This window comes from Saccostrea cucullata, unplaced genomic scaffold (genome assembly GCF_032062105.1).
Source record: "Saccostrea cucullata isolate Sc308-1 unplaced genomic scaffold, CSIRO_AGI_Scuc_v1 ctg1908, whole genome shotgun sequence".
NCBI classification, from domain to species: domain Eukaryota; kingdom Metazoa; phylum Mollusca; class Bivalvia; order Ostreida; family Ostreidae; genus Saccostrea; species Saccostrea cuccullata.
This window is the reverse complement of record NW_026937561.1, coordinates 48171-74840: the sequence shown is the minus strand read 5'-3', so window position 1 is coordinate 74840 and position 26670 is coordinate 48171. Positions and strand designations below refer to the sequence as shown.

The 26670-nt window shown below is 31.5% G+C and overlaps 2 protein-coding genes across 2 annotated transcripts; both read right to left on the bottom strand.

Moving 5' to 3' along the window:
- Positions 1 to 4576: 4576 nt before the first annotated feature.
- Positions 4577 to 12586, bottom strand: LOC134248401 (uncharacterized). The gene is made up of 5 exons (XM_062730806.1): positions 12390 to 12586; positions 6194 to 6292; positions 5857 to 5929; positions 5479 to 5571; positions 4577 to 4915 (listed from the first exon to the last, which is right to left on the bottom strand). The coding sequence occupies exons 2-5, from the start codon at positions 6282 to 6284 to the stop codon at positions 4696 to 4698; spliced, it is 477 nt and encodes a 158-aa protein (XP_062586790.1). The 5' UTR covers positions 6285 to 6292; positions 12390 to 12586; the 3' UTR covers positions 4577 to 4695.
- Positions 12587 to 18507: 5921 nt separating this feature from the next.
- On the bottom strand, positions 18508 to 25571 carry LOC134248400 (tenascin-like). Its single transcript, XM_062730805.1, has 20 exons — positions 25541 to 25571; positions 24058 to 24172; positions 23831 to 23897; positions 22965 to 22987; positions 22656 to 22713; positions 22328 to 22347; positions 21916 to 21967; positions 21739 to 21761; positions 21438 to 21489; positions 21237 to 21256; positions 20955 to 21006; positions 20820 to 20836; positions 20405 to 20465; positions 20236 to 20279; positions 19963 to 20014; positions 19460 to 19500; positions 19200 to 19251; positions 19034 to 19065; positions 18884 to 18941; positions 18508 to 18660 (listed from the first exon to the last, which is right to left on the bottom strand). Exons 2-20 carry the CDS (start codon positions 24163 to 24165, stop codon positions 18656 to 18658), a joined length of 837 nt encoding a protein of 278 aa, XP_062586789.1. The 5' UTR covers positions 24166 to 24172; positions 25541 to 25571; the 3' UTR covers positions 18508 to 18655.
- Positions 25572 to 26670: the final 1099 nt, after the last annotated feature.

Sequence of the window (26670 nt, the reverse complement as noted above, 5' to 3'; positions counted from 1 at the left end):
TCATTTTTGCATCCTTAAATTGCAAGTGAAGAGATTATTTTCTACAAATCCGACATAAGTACATTAGTAAAAATTAAAGAGATATTAAAGAGACAATTGATTCGTTGTTTTTTAGCTTGTGAAAAAAAAATTCAGTTTAGCTTTATGTGAATTAAGAACGTCTTGTAAAAACCCAAGTATATTTTGGTTACTTTAGTAAGCTGTTTCGACAATTCCAATTCTAACACTTAGAAAACAACCAAAGAGCAAACGTCTCAATAAATCTTAAATATGGTCTTCGCCCACCAAAGATTATCAAAAAATATCAGCTTTGAACAATGCAATTTATTTTGGAATTGAAAGCTCTCATGCTATTGATTTTGCTTGCCACAATTCTATCCCCGATTTCCTTCGATTTATTATATTGAAGTGTTTCTACAACAAGATGTTGAGCACCTTCATAGATGATGAAATGTCCTTATCTAGTCAACTACTTGTGTAAAATAAAAGTCCCTTTAGAACATGTATTAGCGAAGAAAAAGGCCTCTAGAAAATAGCAAAAAAATTTCTACAAGACAAAAGATAATTCTAAATGATAATTTAGAAGAATTTATGATGGAAACTGCTTTGAATTTATAATTGCTTGTGCGTCTTCTATCAAATCCGTCACCCTGAATACCAAGAGTTTATGTTGGATGACCTTAAAAATGATATACATATTCTATCTAAAGGCAAACATTTCATAGGAAATTATAATAAGGTTTAAGTGGGTTCCAGTTAAACAATGTTCACCAAACATCGTTCTTTACTTTTCACCAAAATATAAGCAAAGGAGAAGCTTCAGAAGTACTTCATAAAACACGTTTGAAAAGGAGTGTGAATCAAGATACATGCATTGAAAAACAGAAAATAAAAAACAATTCAAAAATACAATACAAGTATTTACCAGAAACACCAAAAGGTACGATTTAATTTTTTTTTCAAACAATTGCCCACAAAGAATGTAATTCCACACTCTTTGACCTTAGGTTGTTGCTGTTTCAATAAAATTGTTGTTTCAATAAAAAAAAAATCGAAACCCAAAATTATAGATAATTTGTTTTTGCATATTAGTCATCTGCAAATAAATAAGTTTAAAAACATTCTCATTGTACACAAAAGACCTCTGTGGTTGATATAAAATCGAATAACAATAAACCAATAGAAATCTATGACGTCACTAAGCGCGAGCTTCGCCATGTATAATTCTACGTGTAAGTACTTTATACCGCCCCGTGTTATTTTCGCCCTTTCACACTCGCGAACGAGTTTGTCCAGCTTTAAATTCACCCAGTCACAGTTTCTTTTCAGAATAAAATTGTGTTCTTTGAAATCGTCCCGTTTTAAATTCGCCCTTTTGTGAGAGGGGCGAAAGGGACGAAAATAAAACTGGGGCGAAATTTTCCCTGTACAATGTATACACAAAAATATTTTAACAAAACCACCCGTACCAAAAGATACGATTTCTTTTTTCCAACATTGCCCACATAAAATGTAAGTTCACACTCTTTGACCAAAGGTTGTTGTTGTTTCAATGCAATTGAATTCTTAAATTATAAATAATTTGTTTTTGTTTTTTATTCATCTACAAATAAATTTAGTTTAAAAACATTCTCATTACACACAAGTTCTCTGTGGTTGATATAGAATCGATTGAAAATATTTCAAGGTTATTTTTAAAGCAAATCTGCAAATAATCTGTTTGGATTTCCAAGGGTTTACTATTGCACTCAGCAAATAGAAGGTGTTCCTACGAAACAGAATTATTTAAAATTTTCTACATACTAAATAAAAATTATATCTTGCTTAGTCCTACGCTTAAACATTTAAATATGTAACGGGAGAGGAGAAAAATGAAGCGGACCATACCTGGATTCGAACTCAGACCCCCTGATAATGCGGTCTGGTGCTCTACCAACTGAACTATCTGACCACAAGCATTTTAACATGACAGTTTAACAATTTGGTTACGTTAACTCGATGTTGAACTTGAATTAAAGAAACAAAAACAATAGTTCATATTCGGTTTTTTTTCCTCGAAAAGAATATTAATGGTAACCTGAAAATTAAGCTTTATCATAAACGTGATGATTTCAATATTCCAATGTTCACTTTCCCATATATTTATCCTAGCAATTTACCAGAATCATTTGCATATGGAGTTTATTTCTCCCAATTGCTTCAATATGCAAGAGCATGCTCTGAGTACTTGCTATATCTAAATCTCAGCAAGTGTCTGACAGATCATTAACAGTCTATATAATAACCAAGTTAGAAAATATAATCTATCTTTGATAGAAATGTTAATTGAATTTCTTCATCGAAATAGCCTGCGTTTCAATATGAGTTAAAAGTACATGAAAAGGGATGTTAAACATATGAAACAAACAAAAAATATCAAATTGCTAATATATTCATTCTAACTTGATGAATACTGTGTATTTCCGGTTGACCGATCCTCACTATCAGGGTACACGGTGGACGTGGCCGATCTGATGGGGATGGTACGTCCTCCAGAGCATCTCATCCCATCACCGTTGATTTCATTCCCGTTATGTTTAGCTATTGTTTGCTCATAATTTGTATTCTTCCAGTGGACTTTAAGCTTGATCACTGTTCGTTACCTTCTTTTTCAATATGTGAGCAAAGTATTAAAATTATGTATAATTTATGGTTGACTTAATGAATATGTCGCACGCTGGCTTATTGCTTTAAAATAGAAATCTTTATCAACAATTCTTAATTTTGTAAAGGTAATTTAGTGTAAAAATAAGATTGATAAACGTACGTAACAAACCTTTAATGTACATTGCATTCGATGAGGCACCTTGCTGCAGGTTTATAGATATGAACATAATTTACAGAACCAATTAACTAGATGTTAAGAATAATAAATCAATCAAGACCTTTTAAAAGAGGACATCACTAATTATCAAAAATATAGCCCTACTCAAACCTCAAAGACTGTAATGTTTTTTCCCGAAAAAAGTCAATAATTGTATATAGTGACAATAGAAAAAACAACGACGATAAAATTTGTCGACTACCACTAGCAGGTGTTAAGATACTTTTGATCATTAGAACAATATCATCACTCTTATAAAAAGATTGAGTGGTATGATTGATCATAAGAAGAATGAGTGGTGTGATAGTCATATAGAAGAATAGAAAATTAAGTAATGTGATAAACAGAAGATCAGAAAAATGAGTAATGTGATAGGGTGAAGATCAGAAAAATGAGTAATGTGATAGGGTGAAGATCAGAAGAATGTGATCAGATGTGATAGACATTTAGAAGATTAGAATATTAAGTAATGTGATAGACAGTTTGAAAAACAGAATAATAAATGATGTGATAGACAGAAGAACATCATTAAAATCAATGATATGATAGAAGTTTAGATGATCAGAAGAATATGTGGTGTGATAGAGAGAAAACCAAAGGAATGAGCGATATGATAGAAGACAGAAGATCATAAGAATAAGCGATGCGTTAATTTAAAAGATCAAAAGAGTAGATGATATGATAGACAGAAGATCAAAAGAAGAAGTGATATGATAGACAGGAAGAAGATTAGCGTTCCTGGAACAACAAAACATGACTTTTGTATTTGATGAACAATGAACAAATAAATGAATTATAAATAGATATCCTAAAATCTTTTCGAGTGGTGCCCTTTATCAAAATGATAAAAATGTCTTTAATTTTACTTTTCATTCACAAAACAACACATGATTTAGAAAAGAAATAATTTATACATGGACACGACAATAATTATGAGTAAATGTTAATAAACCAATATGTATAGTATACACAAAAATGGTTTTCAAATCAATATCAAAATAAGCTTAGTGGAAAAAATAATGGCAAATGTAAATATCATAAAATTATGAAATACAATTTATTTATATAATGATTTGCGGCATATTTCCACCAAAGCCTCGTGTCATTCATCAATATGGTTTAGAACTTACTTTATTGCCTTCACTTCGGAATGATGTATCTTAAATGGCATTTCGTTGGTTAAAAATATTAATAATTAATGACAAACTTCTCTGTTTTCCATGCCTTCAATTATTTTGCTTTGTCGAATGACAGAAAAACTTCGATCATTTGATAGAAAGAGATGGTAGATTTTGTTATTGGTAATAATGACAATTACAGGACATCTTTTGAGGTGATATTCTTTCATTAAAGTTAGCAAGTTTTTCGAAATGAAAATATTTACATGTATAAAGTTCATCTATCTTCGAGAAATGCTCCTTAAGGTATACCATGTGCTAGATTGGGGTTAAAGGAGGAACCCTTTGATGCTTTCTTCTGATTGAACTTATCGAAGAAAAAAAAAATCAAGTAATAGTTTCACAGTCTGTTTATACAGATAATATTTTAAAGTAATGTAAAGCATTGTCCAACCGTTATTTTAATCTTTTGTGGATTATTTAGAATAAACAATGCATAATCCATACTACTTTTTTTATCCTGCTGCTGATAATTTATCAAAGCATGCAATGTAGAAATCCAATCCATTAATTCTTTTATGATAACTGAACGCAATTGATGTTACCATTTAAAGCTTTATTATGAAAATGATAGCAGCACAAAAAATAAATTGATAATAATTCTGATGATTATCGATACGTCGCAGCGGTGGACATGGGGGAAGCTGATGTTTATCAGTTATAGCACTCTTTTTTATGGGGGTGACAATATGGATAACGACTACAACAGTCATTGGACGTTTGACATTTGTAACCATGCCAACAATCGTGACAGACTTTTACGTAGGGATCGCAAATATTATGACGTTGACAACAGTCCGAGGACGTAGAGCACCGCTGACGATAGCAGTTTGTGTTTGGAAGACTCTCCCATGGTCGCCAGTAGGAATTATACCTGTAATATTTGAAAGAAAAACTGTATATGAACATTGCACTGTGTGTGTTGTATGGTGTTCTTTTCACCGAAATTGTGTGAAATTGATTAAAAACATTAATTTTAAATGTTACCGTCAATCTTACGCAGTATTCATAAATATTGTATATATTACTCATTTTGTTTCTTTGTTTTTTTTTCTCCTCAGTAGCAACACTTGCAAAAAAAACAAGGAAATAGACTCATTTTGAAAATTTATGTTTTTAATCAATTCTACCCAAGTTCGGTGAAAATAACACCACGCTCCTGCGTATTATAACATATAACCAAAAAGAAGTAAACTTTGATCTGAATGATTTTGAACAATTTAATGTATCTTTCATGCATCTTGGTATAAAATTCAGATTAAACGTACTGAAAAATTCATCTAAGAGGTGGGTTTTCTTTCTTTTACAACACCCTGGAACTAATTATCAGCCCTGGCCATATGACTGTTATTATGTCTCGATAGCGAGTTAAAAGGATGGCGTACACTCTATGGAAGAAGTATAGTATGTACTGTATTATTATATCTATATACAAACCTTCTTCTTTTAGGGAAGTATGTATTTCTCCGTTGCGAATAACTAGGTGAATATCGTCTGTTATTTCCAAAGTTATATGATAACACAGCATATCTAAACAAAAAAACCTTTGATAATTAAATTTATTTTATTGTTTAATGGACCTTTGAAATTTAATACCTTTCGTTATCTCCATATATTTCATTTCAAAGTCTAATGAAATATGTAGAAAGTTAACATAACTGAAGCTCAATAAGTCCATTCAGAAACAATACAAGGCGGAGAGGAGCAAAATAGAGGTGTGATCAGGTGTTCACAAAGGAAAAGAACAATATCAACGTTATAACATTCTATATGGTATTTTTTTTTTAACAATTACAGTTATATAAGCATAACTACCGTTTATTTGTAGGTAACATTTCGTTTTCTGCAATGATTTCCGATGACAATGAACGATATGGTGGAAACTCGTCTACAAGAAATACCCGATTTAAACAACGATCTCTAAAATGATTTGAAATAGGACATAAAAAACCCATAGTTTCTTCAAAAGGAACGAATATCAAAGCAAGTCAAAAACAATATCAAAATACTTAGATTTCAATCAGAGACGCTTAAATTACGTCTTTTATGAAACAACAATCATTCCATTAAAGCTTTCTTAACTGCTATCTAAATTTTTCTGTTATTTAGTTACCTGCACCGTAGAATCTTTAATACGATAAAGTTCACTTACCTGAAAATATTGCAGTTGTCCAATGTATAAGCATCGTTAGAATAGTTACGACGAGGACAGAATGCAGACCGCCTAGCATGTTGTAGTTCATGATGAAATCTAAAATGAAATATAGAGACACAGGGTAAAAGCAATGAATAATTGATCAATTTACAGCTTTGTGTTGATGAATATTTGACATTCATTGCAAAATATACATCGTTGATTTCTCATGTCAAGCATCAAATAATAAAATTGCAGATTGGAGTAAATAGGATTCGAATGTACGCGACCTTGGACTGGTAATACACACCAATATCACTTACAACAAATCTAAAACCTAATACATTTATATAAAATAATTATCTAATAAATGAACAATAACAGGGGATGTGCTTGGATGCGTCCATTTGAATATTTCAAAAGAATAAGAAATGTCATTGTAAAATCTGTCATGTGAGTTTGTCAAGGCGATAAATTAATTTTAAAGAACACATCTTCTGGGTTGCGAAATACACCAGGGAAATAAATCAATTACCCTTTAATAACAGAGCTTCAGGCGTATGGCGGTTTACGATGCCAACTCGATTATTGCTCCTTTTTATACCAAAATGTTTAGAAAGACTAGGCTGTGCTATGTGTAATACGAAGATAAGACAATACTCTTCAATAGACTACAGACCCATTATTACTTAGCAGAAATATCCTGTGTCTCTCATGTGAAACTAATGCCAAGTCATACAGAGAAGCTGAAGTAGGCTTTTTAATTCAGAAGTACCTATGGTGTACTGGCGGCAAACATTGCCATAAAGGAGAAGCACTGATTATACATCTGATACCTGCAAAAACTATTCATGCATATATAATGCACATCTTATCTTTTAATATTTGTTAACAGAAAGTGTCCTATTGTGTTTGACATATGATGTTACGCAGTTTGATCATAATCAGAATGAATATAACATTTTAAAACTATTACCTTACTTTATTTGAGGAAACAAATGAAATGCAATACGAGTTCCTAAACGGATTGCAAAATAGATTGTTTTTAAAACGAAGCTTATACTATAAATGCCCCCTAGCTGTCTCTGACATATTTTAAAGAAAAGGATATTATGTTTCACTGTACTTTTAACTTAATAAATTTTGGATTTTTGAGATACACAAGATTAATTTTAACCTTATAAATCTTTGAAAAGTGAAAATGTGCGATACGAATTTTAAAGATCGTCAAAGCTTTTTTTCAAGCATATGCCTCTATGACATTTTTCTTTTGCATGTTCTCATATGAATTAAGATGGTTATATTTTCTCGAATATTTGAGTAGAAAAATTGTCGTTTTACATTTTATTTGGTATACTGAGCTATGTTGGGTGACATTGGATTAAAACCACACTTATTTTCCCCTTATATAGATTTTATGGAAAAACGTGTCAGAGAGGAGAAATACAATTTTGACATCAAAATGTACAAATTTTTCATACTGTGTTCATTGATTGTACTTGTTTTTTATGACAAGAATAAATCCTGTTTGAATTTATGTTTTGGAAAGAATTTCAATTTTTAAGCAAGCATAAAGATGATATGAAAAGTAACCATTAAAAAATACATACCAGTGGAAAGTCAAGTCACAGATGAAATATAAACTACTATAATAGAATAACCATATAATATCACCACTTCGATTGCATCTTCATAAATAATCATTATGTATGCTAATACGGGGGTGTAAGGTGATTGCGTCATCCAACGACACTCCTTTTTATTATTTAGAAGTCAAAATTGGTAACGGGTGTTCTGTTTTGTTTTCTTAACATTACCGTTCATAGGGCGTTAGAGTAAAACATTGAGGTTGTAAATAGAAATTTGTAAAATCGATGATGGTAATTAATCGGAAGGTGTTGGAGGGACTGCAGACTTTGACTTGATTAACAACATTTTTATCAAAGAATACATCCCTGGATATTCTTTGAATATTGATGTTACACGCGTCATGAGATGGAGGATATTAAAATTCATAAGTAAGAGGGGGTTCCCCTTCCGGTCCATTTATTTTCATTGTAATGAAAAAGAAAATTTGTTTTGTGTAATGCACAGTGCTTTAGTTTTTCAACTTAGACAAAAACTTGATGTATTATTTGAAAATACAGAACATTTACTACAATTATTTTTACAACATCTTTCAAAAATTAAATCAATAGATCTGAAAAAGATTTAATATTGGTTTGCCTTTGAAGGCGTTTCCTCCGTGTTATAGCACCAATTCATATGATAATCAAGGTTTCTCTATTGTAAACCCTTACTGAAATTTCTAGAGTCTACGTACATTAAAAAATTTCAATGGTTATATATTGAAATTTAATGACAACCCATGCCTTTAAGTAAAGGGTGCATATCCAAACGTTAATGAACCCTGTAGGATATATTAAAAAGGAGAGTATTTAAGAGACTAAGAATAACAGCAAGGCAGCTTCGGTTCCTTAGAATGATTTTTTCTAATGATTTGTACTTAATGAGAAGGAACCGACATATGAACTTTTAAAAGGATTTCCAAATCAGAAAAATGCTTGAATTTTCAAAATACTCCTACTGGTGTGTTCGAAAACTTTCCTTTTTCTGTAAATTATAATATCCGACGAGTTTGCAGAAGCTCTATATAGATTTAAGTGAGACTACAGTGACACGGAAAAAAAGATAATTTGAGTTATATATATCGAGAGTATCTCAGTATTGGCACCCAAGGCGATGGAGAAGTGAAGTTCTTATCGCGTAAAAGCTTGCCCTGTAAAAGAAACTATGTTTTAAAGGAAAATGTCATTACAGATAAAATATCCCAACATCTAATGCTATTGATTGATATAAACCTTTGTAATGAAGACACAATGAATCGGATATTGTTACATGCAACACACAATTAACTCAAGATCTGATAAAACAGTCATAAAACTATGCGACAAAAAATTTTTTAGAAGTAGTTTGAAATTGAGAGGCTGTTAGTATCTAGATCGAATCCATCGAAGTTTATTTTTGCAAACAAGCAAAGCTTGTAAAGCCTTTAAAGAAAACAAATATTGTTAAAAATAACCACGACAAAGCAAGTGGCATGTTTTTATGGTTGATAGATTTATAGCTTAAGTGCAAAAATAATGGGAACTCCTGTGAGGAGTCCAAAAGAATTTAACTAATTTAGAACCTTAAATCCTTAAAAGAAATGTCTTATGATGAGGAGAATTAGCATGATAAAGTACACGCTATGTATATTTCACTTTGTAATATAATTGCTTCATAGTGTCCCTGCTACATCAGTTCATGTACCTCTCTGTTATCTCCCTAACCAAAAGTACACCAAACTAACGTCAATCATAGTTAATTAATAATTATGGTAATTTTTCATAAGACTTCTATAAAATTTATTTAAAACTGATAAAAAAAAAATTTTTAAGGAAGAAAAGAAAAGGAGACGTCTTTCTGTGGCCTTCAATTCATTTATTTTACAATATTCATTACAAATACCGCATATTATATATTTTAATCAATTAACAATAGTTTTTTTTATTACCCTATAATAATTGAGATGCATCCAACTCTAACTGGTTTTGAATCATGGGAAACCAAAGAGACTGATACTATATTTCATATTTGGATGTTTTACAAAGATGGCAACCAAATAACTTAATATATATTATAAACGCGATGACCAACTTTCTATCGATATCTTCCATTTTTATGAACCAGTATATTATAAACACCTGAATATGATATACAGAGTTTCCCAGTCCATTCGATACTTATAAAATGTCAGGCTTCTTATGAAAAAAGTTGTTGATGCAAAGATAGAAACAATCTTGTTTAAAGTCAACATTTCGTATTTTTTTTACTCGACTCAAAAAACCTATTTGCAAACAAAATCTTGGTCGAATGGTGAGTAACGTCTCTATCACACTATTAGTCCATATTTTTTAAAAATATTTAATTGTCGATGAATTTTATTCGATCATGACAAGAAGCACACAACGCGTATGTTGGCAAAAAAGGAGGCTAACTCCTCCATGACACCTGATCCCACCTCTGGTTTTAAAAGTCTGTATGTACTCTGCGAACAATTTGCATTGAACATGTATTATCGATAAAAGAATTATTTTAAGGAATGGTATTTAGATTCCATGTGAATTTTTAACGAAGTCTTACAGTACCGACCAGACCCAACCTGACACCAAAGCAGTCCCAAAAAGCAGTCCCCGGGACTGCTTTGGGACCGCTCTGGGACTGCTGTGGGACTGCTCTGGGACCGCTGTGGGACTGCTCTGGGACCGCTATGGGACTGCTCTGGGACTGCTATGAAAAGCAGTCCCAGCAGTCCCAGCTGCCCCCGGGACTGCTTTCTGGGACTGCTTTGTTCACTCATGTGTGAAAAAGGTTCTGAGTGACATGATAGCTCCGCCCCCTTGTGTATTCTGAATTTGCAGGCTCCCTGTTGTTTTGTTTACTTGCAGCAGAGAGGAGTTTAAACTGTTTAATAAGCAAGGATTTCTTACATTCTTTTAATAAGTAGAGATTATTACAGTTAATTGATATTTTCAGGGACTGTATATTTACACAAATTAATGTGTATTTAGAATAAATAAAAAAAAATAAAGTTGATAAATAAGGAATTCATGAGAAAATTTTTATCCCTAAAAATAAACTACAAGTTTATGAGAAAAAAATAGCTACATGTGGGCCTTTTTTAATTATTTAATGTTAAATTTTAATATGTACTCAAAATTTGCATTGGTACTAATTAAAAATAATCATTACAGTTAGATATAAAATGTTTTTTATTAAAAATGCTACACATTTTATAAGGACCACGCTAAAAAAGAGTATTCCATGTAACCCTCAAATAAAACCCAACAATTTATTAAATGACCATGAACTAAAATTATGCTACTATTCTCCCGTAACATAAACTATGTGAATAATCATTGGGGAATTAATGAATTACCGCTAGCTTTTAATTAATAAACAAGTTATTAAAAGAGTACATGTATATTTATTTTTTTTAAAATGAAAATACCGGGAATTGTGATTTATTTCTTTTTTGTTTTGCTAGTCTTTACCTGGTCGATTAATTTTTATAAGATGGTATCAACACCCATTGTTTCAATCGCCTCTGGGCAGAAAAATCGATACATGTTATTTGGGTATTTGTATCAGTGTTACACATCATTGAACATGCTGGTAAACAATTACCCTAATTTCAATTTATTTAATGCGAAAAATTTGATAAATGAAATGTGTTTAAATTTCTTTCGGGATTAATTAATTTTGAACATAATCTGAAGCTCCCATTCTGGTGATTTACAGATGTACACTCTAACATTTACAAATAAAACACTTAAAACTGAGTTTTATAGAACTAGGCATTAACGATGATTAAACTGACATGTCAGTAAAAATAATCATGACTGAAAAATAATAATTGGCAAAATTAACACGGAATTTTTTTACAAGCCCCAATACTTAAGAAAACTCTAACTTTAGAGTATCCCGATAGTCTAAATTGGCCATATAATGATAAGATCTATTTAGATCTAAAGCTTCTTCTGGTGGAAAATATTTAATTCACGTTTAATTTTCTGTATAAAAAATAAATATGGGAACCAGTATCAATCACAGAAGAATTAATTAATATACCCAAGAATTGTGATTAAATATTCATGTTCAGTGTAATTCATATGTGTATATGTAAGTGTGAAAGCCTTCTTCCTCCAATAAATATTATTACATTTGTAATAATTATTTCAATTTTTATGCGCGTACATGTTCTGTTCATAAATGACCTTCGCGTACATGTAAGGATTCCTGGCATACTACACAGTATCATTTTCTACTGCCTTTTATAGTTCCGTTGTTTATTGGAAATCTCATTTCTGAGTTGGCTCCACCCATTAAATTAATAAACCCCGCCTACTGGGACTGCTGGGGCTGCTTTCTGGGACTGCTGGGACTGCTCTCTGGGACCGCTGGGACTGCTAGGACCGCTCTGGTACTGCTGTGGGACTGCTCTGGGACCGCTGTGGGACTGCACTGGGACCGCTGTGGGACTGCTCTGGGACCGCTGTGGGACTGCTTTAGCAGTCCCAGAAAGCAGTCCCCGGGACTGCTCTGGGACTGCTTTGTGTCAGGTTGGGTCTGGTCGGTACTGTATTATATGATACATAATGAAAAGCATTACCTTCAGGTGGATCAAATCAATCCTTCAGGTTTCAGTACTATCCACATTTAAGGAAATAAACATGTTTTCTAGAAATTTGCTTTCAGTATAATTTTTCCATTATTTGCATTTGTTTTTATGGAAGAAAATTGAGAGAGTTAGATACATCTCAGGAGACACGTAAATAAACCGATGTCACGACACGCCGATCGAAACTCTAATGAAAAAATATTCTACAGAGGCGAGCTAATGCAATTTGCACTTCTTTTGGTAACTGCAATAAAAATTGAGTAGAAATCCTTAACATACAACATCAACATACCCTTTAATGTTGCAGAAGCGACGTTTCTTCTATGCAGATCACAATGACGTGCGATAGAGAGTGGTTGTAACTTAAGTATCCATTAATCTTAAATAATTTCAAATTCGATTTACCTTTTAAGAGAAATATGATATCTTTGATTTTGCATTATGAATAATTGATGTATGATGAGACACCTCCATTTGATTCTATACTTGACCTTGCCTTAAAGCGAAATGGTATGTTTCTGTTATATGTCTGTCCCATATCAGAAGGGAATAAAACAGTATGCACTTTCACTACTTTGTAGGGTACATGCTTATTTATATAATATTAATATTCAGTAACTGTGAAACGTGAGCGTAAGCTATAGTCTGACCCAGGAGCAAGCAGAAAAGACACAGGTAAATTAAGATATATCTGATATTTTTCAAATATCATTTAAGTTCAGCTTTCATTCCTTGAATTAAACACCAGTCTGACAACATTGAGCTTGTTTTTTGCCAAATAACGCAAGACATGTTTGTTCCAAAAAGATGTCATTTATTATGAAATGAAAACATATAATATAATACATAAAACTGAATAAAAAAGACTGGGAGACAATGTAACCTTAAAACACAATTCCTGAGAAAAATTATAAAACAATTATGCAATAACAATTAGTCTCCCAGTATGTGACTATTACATAACATATATAATTTGGCAAAATAGGTGGCCTCCAAAATATGGACTTATACATATGAATTAATGGCTCAAAATTCCATTATTTGGCCTACATAGGATATGACGAACAATATAATATACATATAAAAAGAATTATTTACAATGAAAACATAGACATATGAGCTTGAGGTGGCCTAATGTACAGTTAAAGTCTGTTTGGGGATGGAGGTGGGTAATCCAAAAAATATTTCAGCAAATGTTTGGCCGTCTTGTCTTTACAATAGCAGTAGATATAATGATGCTAGTTCTCTTATCTCAAAAGGATAAAATTACCGGGGGGTCCCCAGTCCCCACGGGTTTACAGATAAAGAGGCACAAAGTGGGGAAATACTAATTAACATATAATACATGAAACTTAACTTAAAATAATTTTACTAGCATAAAATATCATTTAAGTTCAGCTTTCATTCCTTGAATTAAACACCAGTCTGACAACATTGAGCTTGTTTTTTGCCAAATAACGCAAGACATGTTTGTTCCAAAAATATGTCATTTATTATGAAATGACAACATATAATATAATACATAAAACTGAATAAAAAAGACTGGGAGACAATGTAACCTTAAAACACAATTCCTGAGAAAAATTATAAAACAATTATGCAATAACAATTAGTCTCCCAGTATGTGACTATTACATAACACATATAATTTGGCAAAATAGGTGGCCTCCAAAATATGGCCAAAAAAGGAAAGGCTACAAGCATTTCCTTGCGCCAAAGATATATCTGATATCTTTCAAATATCATTGTTTTACATGAAATATTTATAATTCCCCCCGCTTGAAAAGTGGATGAGTATATAGTGATCTGGATGTCCGTCCGTCCGCCTAGCTGTACGTCCGTCCGTTCGTCTGTCTGTACATTCGGCCGTCTCTTGCGGTTTGGGGCATTCATCTCTTATTCATAGCCCCTCCTATACCACTGAATGAAATATAAAGTTATTTTCACAGAATGTTTCTTAAATAGTGCCATTGTACACCTTCTTTTTTATTTTTTGATCGGACGTGGCACATCTTTCAAATTTCCCATAACAAAAAACATGGACACAACCATTCTTTCTATAATATTGTAGGGTAAATACTAGGATTGACTTGTCCTCTACGGTGGCTGAACTCATCCAAAAATGAAGAAATAACATATATTTTCATTTCACTGAAGTATATTCTTGAAATCGTCGCTGAAAGTGACCCAGTTAGGGCGCATTTTCACCGACGTTTCCATGTCTTTTTTTTTCATCTACACAAAAACTGTTTTACACTGAATAAACGAGAAAATCTTGTGTGACAAATTGAATTCTTTCACAGTTACAATCCTGTACCTTGTGTGAAATTCTAAATATCCAAACTTAATTTGTATTTTTTGCCATAAAATGTACTTTTTAAATTACATATGTATATTTTCCTGATATAACAACGTTCTCAAAAATATTCAAACTATGATATACAACATTGTATTTCATGTATATGCAATGCATCTGTCCTCCAACAAAATTTAATTGAATTAGAAAAATTTATATGAATTTTTCCATTTAAATAAAACTTGAGAAAACACTAATTGATAAAATATGCCACGATGGTGTGATTGTTTTTATAAGTACACTTTATTTTTGGCTTTCAAGTCATGGCTCATGTTATGTATGTTACTCATCTTGGTGTTGAGCGAAATCCATGAAGAGAACTAAGCATTTTTCCTTTTTCTCATAAATCACAGATCTTTCTCAGTCAAAGGCGAAGGCAAACGTAATATTGATTTACTTCAAGACAGTTCATTTCTTTATTATAAACCTACGCTTATATAGTTGAAATTTGATCATCTAAGATTGCTCTGTATACGAATTGTGAACATAAACCTATAACTTATTCATCCCCCATGCAATAAAGTCATGCAAAGATGCAATTAATTTTCCTTGCCTCTTCTTTATAGAATTATTATATATGTACCTATGCCTTACTTCATATCACGTCTTTCTTGCACAGAAATAATGAAGAATGAAGAGTTGTGTGAGACAGAGCATGATATTTTGGAAAGACGTATATGTATCTTGGAGACAACTTCAAAATCCAGCCTTAAGTCTATAACTCTGACAGCTGGTGACAAGATCCTATCTCTTGCATGCTTCTTTAGAGTAGCTCTCAATACTATGTTTTTGCAAAAGGTATGACGTATAATAACTGAGGTTTAAAAGACAAAGATTCTCATTATAAGCACAGATATTATGTTTGGTTCAGAACCGTAGCTAACTTTGAGAAATTCAAAATCATTAAGAACATTTCGTTTGCCATTGGAACTTTCAACGACAAAACTTGTTAAAATTGTATCAATCGTTTTCAGTTTTAAAAATATCATTTTAGAACGTTAAAGTCATACCATGGAATGAAGTTAATTACCTGTACTACATGTAATTATGCATTGTACTGCACTTTATGCGAACACATAATTGAGAAAGTAATTACCCTGCCTTCCTGGGTTTTCTTTAGGGAATAATTCAGAATCCACTGAGAGAAACAAACGTAATAACAGCCTTTAAACGCCTTCATGTATAGAACAACTCTTAATATTCAATGATTTCATCCCATTACTCGTGGAATTCCTTATGAAATAATTATTAAGACGCTGAGTACTCTTGGGGTATCTTTTGAAACAATGTAGTTTCAGTCATTCAAACATATCAGTTTGGGATGGGGTCACTCAGCATAATCAATAAAAAGAATCAAGAGCTTTTCTCCTATTGGAATAAATACATAGATATTTTTCTAATACAGAATTTTTAGGATATTTGCTCCTCATTCAGAAACTCATTATATTGGAGTTTAATTAATTACAAATCAAAATAGAATTTGACATTGAAAGCTGACCTTGCATCAATTCTCCTTTAATGCATTTCTATGTAAGCCAAGGTTTCTTGAAGACATAGAAACTTTATTGTTAAAAAATGACAATTGCACCATACAAAAGTTTTACAAGTATATACAATCTTAGAATTTAATGATGATTAGCATAATATAAAATTAGATGCGATCTGTGATATCTCCAAATGACAGCATAAGCAAAACGCGGATTCATAGAATCTAAAACGATGAGAACTTTAGAAAGTGCACTCTGCGAAAATTGAGAAACATGAAAGTTTCTATGTAAAATATATTTTATGATTTCAGCTTTTTGCACGAAGAAGCATTTTAAAAAAAATTAAGTCAAGAAATAAATTAGTAGCTTTGGGAAATCAACGGTGTAGCTTTGAGTTGTATGAGTAATTTCTTGTTCTAGATAGCAAATAAACTGAGACATGACACATGCTTTTAGATAATGAATGGAAGATAAATTACAAGACCAAAATAATCGGTATTCGTGACTAGATGTAAAGATCCTGTTCTTTCCAAGAGTATCTTTATTCTTTATCGAACTTTGATAATTTGTAGATAAATGTCAATTGGGTCCTTTTAATATGATGGGTTTATACCGACTTAAGAGATAAATAGAATTTTACATGAATATTTCATTATATTTTAAGAGGCCTACGATGTACTTTTAGGACTGAAATAATGGCGAAAACCTCTTAAAATGATATAGAAGTGACATTTTGAATACATGTAACTGAAGCAAATGTGATTTGTTTTAAATATCGTGTGTTGTGGCTTAGTAACTTAACGTATTTTACAATCTTAGAGCTGCTGGATAAAGCTCTTAGGGAACATTTCAGTATCTCTCACTGGTTTTAGAGATTGACTCTGAACTAAAACCGTGTCGAAGTTCATTTCTGAATGAAAAATATGGAGATGACGAACATTATTCAAGCTCAATTGTCTATAAAACAATAAAAATAGGAGCAGAGGGAAACATGGACCTCCGAAACAAAGGTGTGATCAGGTGCTATGGAGGAGTGAGCATCCCCTGCCGACCGCTCATACCCGCTGTGTGCTCCTTGTCATGATAGGGAAATAACGGAAAAATCCGTCGTCAATTCAGTGTATAAATAATAGACTAGCAATTAGTATGAAAACGTCAGTCAGCATTTGACTCAATGATAAATTGTATTTTCTGACAAGGTCATTGTATCGACGATAGAACTTACGAAATGATGTCTTGAAACGAGACTGCTGATGTTCTTGTGTCATCAACTTGTTTGTCAATAATTTACATCGTTTTAGATATTATACATTCGTAAGGAATGCTCTTGCGTATCGAATAAACTGAGAGATTTAAACTCCGTATGCAGGTGAAGAAGGAATATTGCCGCAAATAAGTAAGGGAAGTTGACTATTGAAAAGTTTATCATCACGTTTATCATAGAGCTTGGTTGTTAGATTACCATTAACTTCTTTTTTAAGTAAAATATCCAAATATAAAACAGATGTGTCAAGCTTACAGGGATATATTGTATCAAAATAAGAATGGAAATAACCATTGTTAATTGACAGTACGTTGTCGATATATCTAAATGTCAAGCTGACGGTCATAGCAGCTGTTTTCTTCTTTTCACGTATAATATTTTGGACAAATTCTGCTACATATGAATACAATAATAAGGGGGCGTAATTGGTACCCATTGGAATTCCAATAGATTGTTGGAGGACCTGGTCTCTAACAACCACATAGATATTGTTAATCAGAAACTGAGGTATATTTTCGATGTTAACCTCAGAGTACTTTCATGTACAATCATAGTGTTTTTAAACAAATTAAATTTGCAAATGACCAACGACAAGGTAAGTTAGTCATTAGATCCTATATCCCCTATCTATTTCTATTGTGTGCTGAAATTTTGGGCATTTTAATTTGCCAAAAACAAAGATTTTATATGTCAATTTCAATAGTCCCCGCCCACTGACGTCAAACACAAAGACAGCTGCAAGAGATTTACATGCATATTAGGTCTCCTGAGCATCAGACAGAGATACGTAAAAGCACGATAATTATATGCATATTAGGCTTCCTTAGCTCCTGTACTATCGCTTGGCGAAATTTACATTCCGGTAGAATGATCAAGGTATCAACTCAATTAATTTTAAAATAGATATCACAGAGAAAGAAAAATAGAAACGGAAATATATACAGATAACGATGACATAACATTTTAAGCCCTTTAACCGCCTGAGTAAATAAAAAAGCACTTTTTTAAATTTTATTCAATTTATTAAGAACTATGTCGTCACAACTATTGTCTTTCTTTCTCCACAAAAGAATTGTCCGTACATGCCTCTCGATTTATTCTCAACCTGGGTCTTCTCCTGCATCATTTTTGTAAGCACCTTTATCCGGTATTAAACTGCAATGACATATGTTATATTAAAATACGCATAATGAAATAATATTATATAAAATAATATAACTAATATAACATAATATAATTATTTAATGTTACGTTAAAAGGAGCACTGAAATTTTTTTTACTCTAATCTTTGAGAAACTATTTTGTATTAGGCGTTCCTCAGGGGGAAAATGTAACCTTCTTTTCTTTTTTGTGTTTGGTTTCATGCAAAATAACTTACGGCGTCGTGGTGTGCAGCGCCCTCTCACACAGCGGTAGCCAGATTCACATTGTCGACTCTAAAAATAGAAATCATCAGCTACTTTAAGAAAATAAGCCTTACTTTGTCATGATAAAAGAAATTAAAAGATTAATATATATTTTTTCTTACGCTTCTACAATATTCCTGGTGAGTTTCTGTACCTGAAAAAAAAATATGCAGATGATAAATATTATAGTTTTTGTTGCCCACATTCAAAGATTTAAACGGAATTATGATCAAACAGAACTCTCATTTATTTTTTTCAATTCCCAATATTCCATCTAGAATAACTTACCCATAGGTACACATCGATTGTTTAAACACTGGTATCCTAGCTGACAGTTTCTCTAAAGCATTAAAAATGTATTATTATATATGGATATATGTTACGACTACTTTTCTATTTTAACAAAAATCATATTGATAAAAAGGTATTTCATCTTTCTTTTATTTTGATTTTAGTTGTCCATTTAAGCGAATTAAAATTCCTTTAAAAAATTAGAAATATCAGCAAAAGAGGTTGGAATCTAAAACGATGAAGTAATCAAGACTCACCCCACGGTAAAGATCACAGTAAGAGGATCCCTGGTTCTGACCTAAGGGAAAGATTAAGGTTCATTGATACTCTGATAAGAGAGGTAACTCTTAATGACATAAATGTCTAACATCCTTTATATATGCCTAGTTGAAGTGTCTTTTTCGTCCAATTTTTGCCCCGCAAGCTATGCTATAATTTTTTGTAATTTACTTATAAAATAAATTTCTATTGAAAAATCAAAAATCATTTAGGTTCAAGCAACATTTTATATAAGTAAGCAGAGGGTTTATGAACTTTAAAAACACAAAAACTCTAAATCGTATTTGAAACAAAGTAGAGTTTAAGGAAATGAGTGTATTATATTTCAAAGCTTACTCAAAATTGAATCTTAATTTTGAGGGTTTTTTTTAGTAAATTTTACTCCGACATTTGCTTAGCTATTTTTAGATTGACGCTTAAGGCTTTATATTCATTTATTTTGTCGGACAAAAATATATCAAGTTAATATAATACACCATACCTGGCATACAGTAACCGTTAAAGCATCGCTCGTACAACTCACAGTCTCTGGTCTACAGTTACAAAACATTTATGTTTTAGTTAAAGGAAATAATGGACACAGCAATACAACTATATCCAACAGTGAAGAACACATACGGCTTTAACATATTGATAGGTGATAAGTACATTGAATAGCGCTTTTCTAAAATGTATTATATAAGGCTGTTCAGATTATAAATAAAGGTGAAGATGACAATAGATGTACAGTTTGATATTGAATATAATGTCTCACCCTCCTACATCGTCCTCCCATACCTCCAGGAATCATTGGACCTCCTAAAAAACACATAATTGTACAAAAGCTCATTTCTGTTTTTGTTAAAAGTAAATGTAACATTTAACTGACATTCGTGTTTAAAGTTCGACTTTAAAAACTCTTTTTCTTTCGTTTTTATGATTACCTATGTTTGATTCCATACAGGTGCCGAATCGACAGTACTGACCGAATCCACAATCATTATCCTGCATTTAAATGAAAAATAAAAATATATCGTTTTTACTGTTATTTTTGATAACTTGCTCAAGCTAATCTTAAAGATAGGATTTACAAAGAGAAAGCAATCGAATGTTTACACGTATCAGTTCACATTATTCTTTGGATGGCTTCATAATCCAAAATATACATTTTGTATCAATAATAAATATCCATAATTTCCAATCATTAAAATTAATTAAAAATCAATTTTTGAAGAGCTTCTAAAATCATTGAAAATGCAATGATGCAAATAATTTTCAGATAAGTATAAGTTTGCAATAATTGCCAAAAATATAAATCTTAAGAGGGATAAAGTTCTTTTGAATCTCTTATCTTCTTACCTGATTGCAATGTGTGTCTGGAAAAGAAAAGCAAATCTCTTATTGCATGTTGTTTTCTTAAAAAATCTAATTTAGGGTGTCTCTAATACCCAGTTTATGTAAAAAGTAAAATATTACACAGCTCTCATATCTCACCTGCGAGACAAGTTCCTCCTCGGCATCTTTGATTTGGTCCACAGTCCACGTCCTGAAATTGCATCAATTTGATATTTAACTACATGTTTATTGGAAGAATTTTATGATAAATATTTCAGTGCAATAACGTTTGAATATTCTGAGCGCCACGCCTTCAATAATGATTAAAATGATATAGATTACAATGTTGTGTTTATATTATTTGATATTGGTTTACATTTGAATACAAAAAATAAATCTTTAAACAAGGATCTATAGATGTGTAACAAATTTTCCACTTACTCTCCTGCACTGTGTTGAATCTGAAATAAAAAAGATATTTTAAACATCATCCATACTCTAAACTTTAAACTTGAACAAAATTATTATGACATAGTTAATTGAAAGTTGTATTGATTAGAAGTTCAAAATAAAATACTTTACAAAGATCAAAACATTAACAAGTACATACAAGTATATAATTGTGAGCATGATATTCTTTACCTGAATAACATCTGCCTCCTACACACTGGGAACCAAATCCGCAGTCTCGTTCCTGTTATTACAAAGAATGAAAGATATGTATCATTTTTTTTCTTCATAAATGTGTATTAAATATTTGAAATTGCTTAAGTTTACCAAGCAGTAGAACAAATCAAAGTTAGACCTCTGACTGAGATCGCTTAAACATTTTTAATTTATAAGTGGAATTTTAGCAAGACCCAGAATTAGCGATAATCTAATCTAATCTGAATAATACAGAATAAATTTCACTTATGATGACAACTTTAATTTTTTAACTTACCGATCGGCATTCCCTGGTGGTATCTGAAAAAGAAAATGACAACTTTCCATTCTTACTGCCGAAGTATAATTGAGATTAGATTTCAAATAAATTTGTTGATTTACATTCGTTCCAAAACATAATGAAGGTTAGTTCGCATTATGTATTAAGACTTAATTATTCAACTAATGATCATACCAGCTACACATGTCCCCAAATTACATCTTTGCCGAATCCCGCAGTCGCGATCCTGCAAAATAATGAAACGTTTCTACATGAGTGAAAAAATCTCTACCAGTACGTTAAACAAGGAATCAATCAATCAAACTGATGCCAAAAATATAGCATATTATAGAGATTTAGGTGGATTAAATGTAAAAAAAAAAAAAAGCAAAACATATTTCTGAATTTTGTCCATTCGTCAAAAAAGACCACCTAGTTCATAATGTAAGCGAAAAAGAAATAGGGGTTAAATATTAGATTTTATTGTTTTTATGCGCTTACTGCCTATTAAATATTTTTTCGTTTAGTTGAGTTTCTTAAAATGAAAATAACGTAGCTGAGACAATATTGTGCTTAAGTGAACTGATATTTTTATGTGTATACTCACCAATCTACATGTTCCTAAAGCTGTAAGTAAGAAAACATTTTTTTTATTTTATATCATCATTTTAACTGTAATAAACTAATCGTACGTCGAAGCAATGTAGGGATAGAAAGAAATAAAGATTTAACAATGTATGATTTCATTCATCTAATTATATCAATAACTAAATAATACATATTTACCCAATGTATTTAAACTCTTTCTCGTATAATATACATTTTAGGTCATAAAGATAAAATTTCATTTATTTTGCTACTTATGGAATACATGTATGACATAATCTCTGAAAATATGTAAGAAAATGTACATGTGATAAAAAAAAAAGTCCTACTTGGTACACAATATCCTTTTCTGCACGTGTGTGTAAAGGAATTTTCGCATGTCCCACCCTGAAAGAGAAAATTATTCTTATATTTTTCTTTATTACCTTCTGTTTTTTCAGAGTCTATTTCATTTTAGTCAATAGAAAATTATTTATAATGCAAGTCTTTATTTTCTTTGATGGATAACATAATCTACGTATTGTGATTAAATACTTTTTAAGGTACATGTAATTTCAAATTACCACAATTTGTTAAAACATAACTCTTGATAAATATTTAGAATAATCTAGCAATTGCTTTCCAAAAGTTTTTTTTACCATTGAGCATCTCTCAAAGTTTCCTGAAACAAAAAGAAAACTGCAATAACTAACACACTGCAGAAGATAAGGACAACTGAACACAGGGAATCGGATTATTGTTATAATATACAATTAAAGTATATCATTGAGGGAGTCAGCAAGATTCCAGTTCCCCAAGAGCAAGTCTATTTCCCGAGGCGCTTGCTGACTCTCTCAATGATATACTTTAACTGTTTTATTATACCGATACAAAAATTAGACAGTTTCAAAGCCAGTTACTACAATTCTTATTCAAACAGCTAGTGCAGTTATAAAGGAAATGGAAATAAAGGAAATGTTAATTACTTAAAATGTAAATAAAATAAATAAATTCAATATAATGTCTTTGCATTTTCAAGAATCAATTAGATACAAAATACTTGTATCTACAAGAAAAATGTTTTTGTTTTATAAACAATTTCCACTGTTACAAAGTTACCAAGGTTATGTGATCTGTGGATAGCTCTCAATGCACATTAGTTTACAAGGATGACGTCTGGTCATAATAACAAGTTACATTTCCCGTATAAATTAGGCCCCGCCTCCTTATACAGCTGCATTGTGAATATTCATGATTTTTTGGAACACATCGGTACTTTTCATATGATTAAAAGAAATTGCTAGGTGTTCCGAATAGGTGTGTATCAATTCATCAAACTGACACACCTTTCTGCAGGGAATCAGTCTTTTTGTGGTGATTTTCAGGAAATCAGCAAAATATATTGATTTACTCTTATATAGTGAAAAATCAGTAGAGCTATAATAACTAGATAGAACCACTTCAGATAATCCATAGAGAGAAGTATTGGTAATCGCACATTACACAAATGTTAAGGTATGCATACCTCGAGCATCCCGGCACGTGCCTGCCAGACAGACCTGATACCCCGGACACGTGTCTCCAATAGATGTCTGAACAAAAACAGAATACAGGTACAGGTCAAGTAGAGGTAAAGGCATCAAATTCATATGACAGAAACTATGCAGTGATTATTTTAAAACGTTCTTTTAAACTTAATGTTTCCGTGATTCCAAACTTTCAAACAACTCGGAACTAATGCAATATACTTACTGTTTGGCATCTGCGGCCAAATCTGTCAAATCTGTTAAATCCGGTATCGAATTGTGCGCTAACACTGACCCCCAGTACTACCAACACACTTAGGAACAATGGAGACATCTTTAATCTAGAGAAGAATTCAAATAAAGGATAAAAGAAAGGTTCATGTGCTTACATTAATTTGAAATCAAATTCAAGGGGTTTCTAATTACGAATCGTACATTTTAGTTAATGTTTTAAAATAAAACATGAAACGTGATTATTTTAAAACACTTTTATTTTCTCTTTTCTAACCCTTTCGATTTGATACATATTTCAAAAATGATTTAAAATCCCTAGATATGAACAATAATCAAACGTCTGTTGAAACAATATAATATTAGGGGCTAAAAATAACAGGGATAGATCTCGTAAGCATCCCCTGCCGAATGGTCACACCGCCGTTTGCTAATTATCATGGTCGGCAAACGGGCTGCATTTCATTTCCGGAAACTTAGTTCTACAGATATGCATAAATGTAAAGCTGTTTATTATTATTATTATTATTATTATTATTATTATTATTTTGTATCAATATTTTGGTATAAATACTTTAAGAAAACATTGAATTGCCGCACAGGTAAATTCCGGAAATGAAAGAAATATTATGTCGGAAATGAAAACAAAAAATGTCGGAAATGAAATAAAAAATTGTCGGAAATGCTATGCATATTTCCGGAAATGAAATGCAGCGGGCAAACGGGAAAATCCGTACTATACAATTCATTGTGTACATAATGACCACACAATAAGTATGAGAAAGTCAGTCAGCATTCGACTTCATAATAAATTGTATTTGCTGGGGATGTCAGTAATAAAAGTGCTCGAAAAAATCTGTCTATATATTTCTTTTCATAATTTTTTTTTTTTTTTTAAAGCGTGGGTTTTTGTTTTGTTGTTGTAGAATTTTTTCGTAGAGCATGCTCAACTCGGAGGCATAATCCCAACATGCAAGTGATAAAAGTATATTAATGCAACAAAAGTCACCTTGTTTCTTTCAAAGAATACTTAACTGAATTGGTAACATATTTGTAGTCAATAAAAATAAGTTTGTACTTTTGACCAATTTATGTTTCACTGCAGTTGTATTGAGCGCTTTGTAATTGCTTCGAAATTCGAAATGAACTACAAGGTATGAACAAATAACACTAATGATGAGGCATTTATGTTGTTAATTTCAAATAGAAAGAATATAACAGCTACCATAACAATTAGTAAACCATCGAATAATTTTTTTTTTATATTCCCACGCAATTTCTTTTTAATTCTTATAAACACATTAAATAAATATTTTTTTAAGATTGTTTGTTTTAAAATACTGATCACCTATCCAAATACACCTTAAAGTTTTCTTGCATGGGCTAGCGTTCAAGTTTTAAGAAGATTTATAAGAGGAGCAAATAAATTTGGTGAAAAAAGATATTTGTGATAAAAAAAAACTGAAAAATAACTTTACCTTTGAGCTGATCAAACTAGACTGAACAAAAATGTAAACTGCTTTGCTACTTTATATTTTTTTACCTGCGCAAAAAATGTGCTCGGAAAACTTGTGTAATATATCATTTGATCATCGACACGTTTAATGAATTGTCTTATCGACGTTTGTTTTCAATACAGGTACCACCGCATGTTTTATATTACCCTTAATGCTCTTAAGTTAAAAGTTGTACTTTTAAATCTTTTGCATTCAAATAATTGTGAAAAACAAACTTGTTTCAATTGATGTCCAGGAATGAGTGCAAAATGAAACAAAATTACGATGAAACACCGACACACTCTTGATGCTTTTTTTATAGACAAATTTTCAAGAAAATACAATGACGATGTTATTCTTGCCCTTGATGAATTGAAAGACAATCAATATATTCAACATCTTTAATACCAATACTAATCTTTTGTTGTGAATTCTAGAACCCCGTGTTTTTCGATTATTTAGTATTTTTTCTAATATCTGTTATATTTGTGTTGTTGAAATGAAATATATGAAGATAATGAACAGTATTCAGGCACAAAAGTCCATAAAACAATACAATATAGAAGCAGAGCGGACTTCCAAAACATGAGAGGTGGGATCTATGGAGTGCTATGGAGGAGTGAGCGTCTCCTGCCAACCGGTCACAAGCTGTTTGGTCCTTGTCATGATCGGGAAATAACGGAAAAATCCGGCGTCAATTCAGTGTGTAAATAATGGCCTAACAATTAGTATGGAAAACATTAGTCAGCTTTTGACTCAAGGATAAATTGTATTTGCTAAAAAGGTCATTGCACCGATCATAGACCTTAACAAATGATGACTTTAAAGAGACTGCTGATATTCTTGTATCACCAACTTGTTTGTCAATAATTTACCTCGATTTAGAAATTGTTCATACGTAGAGCATGCTATTGCGTATCGAATCAACTGAGAGATGTAAACCCGAAATGCAGATGATGAAGTTACATTTCTGCTTAAGTAAGGGAAGTTAAACGATTGCAAAGTTAAAGTCATACTTTTATTATAAGGTTTGGTTGTTAGATTACCATTAAAGTCTTTGTAAAATAATATATCCAAATATGAAAAAGATCTGTCAGACTCTGTGGTATCTT

Bases quoted from the DNA above. Each gene is read 5' to 3' on its own strand.
- LOC134248401 (XM_062730806.1), bottom strand. From the start codon at position 6,284: ATGAACTACAACATGCTAGGCGGTCTGCATTCTGTCCTCGTCGTAACT. The intron at 5,572-5,856 runs GTAGTTATGCTT...TTTTTTGTTTAG, and splicing joins ATGTTACCTACAAATAAACG to ATATGCTGTGTTATCATATA. The intron at 4,916-5,478 runs GTTTGTATATAG...CAAATATTACAG, and splicing joins TACTTCCCTAAAAGAAGAAG to GTATAATTCCTACTGGCGAC.
- LOC134248400 (XM_062730805.1), bottom strand. From the start codon at position 24,165: ATGTCTCCATTGTTCCTAAGTGTGTTGGTAGTACTGGGGGTCAGTGTT. The intron at 21,257-21,437 runs GTAAAGAATATC...TTTTTATTTCAG, and splicing joins AGGAGGCAGATGTTATTCAG to ATTCAACACAGTGCAGGAGA. The intron at 19,501-19,962 runs GTATGGTGTATT...TCTTTCCCTTAG, and splicing joins TAACGGTTACTGTATGCCAG to GTCAGAACCAGGGATCCTCT.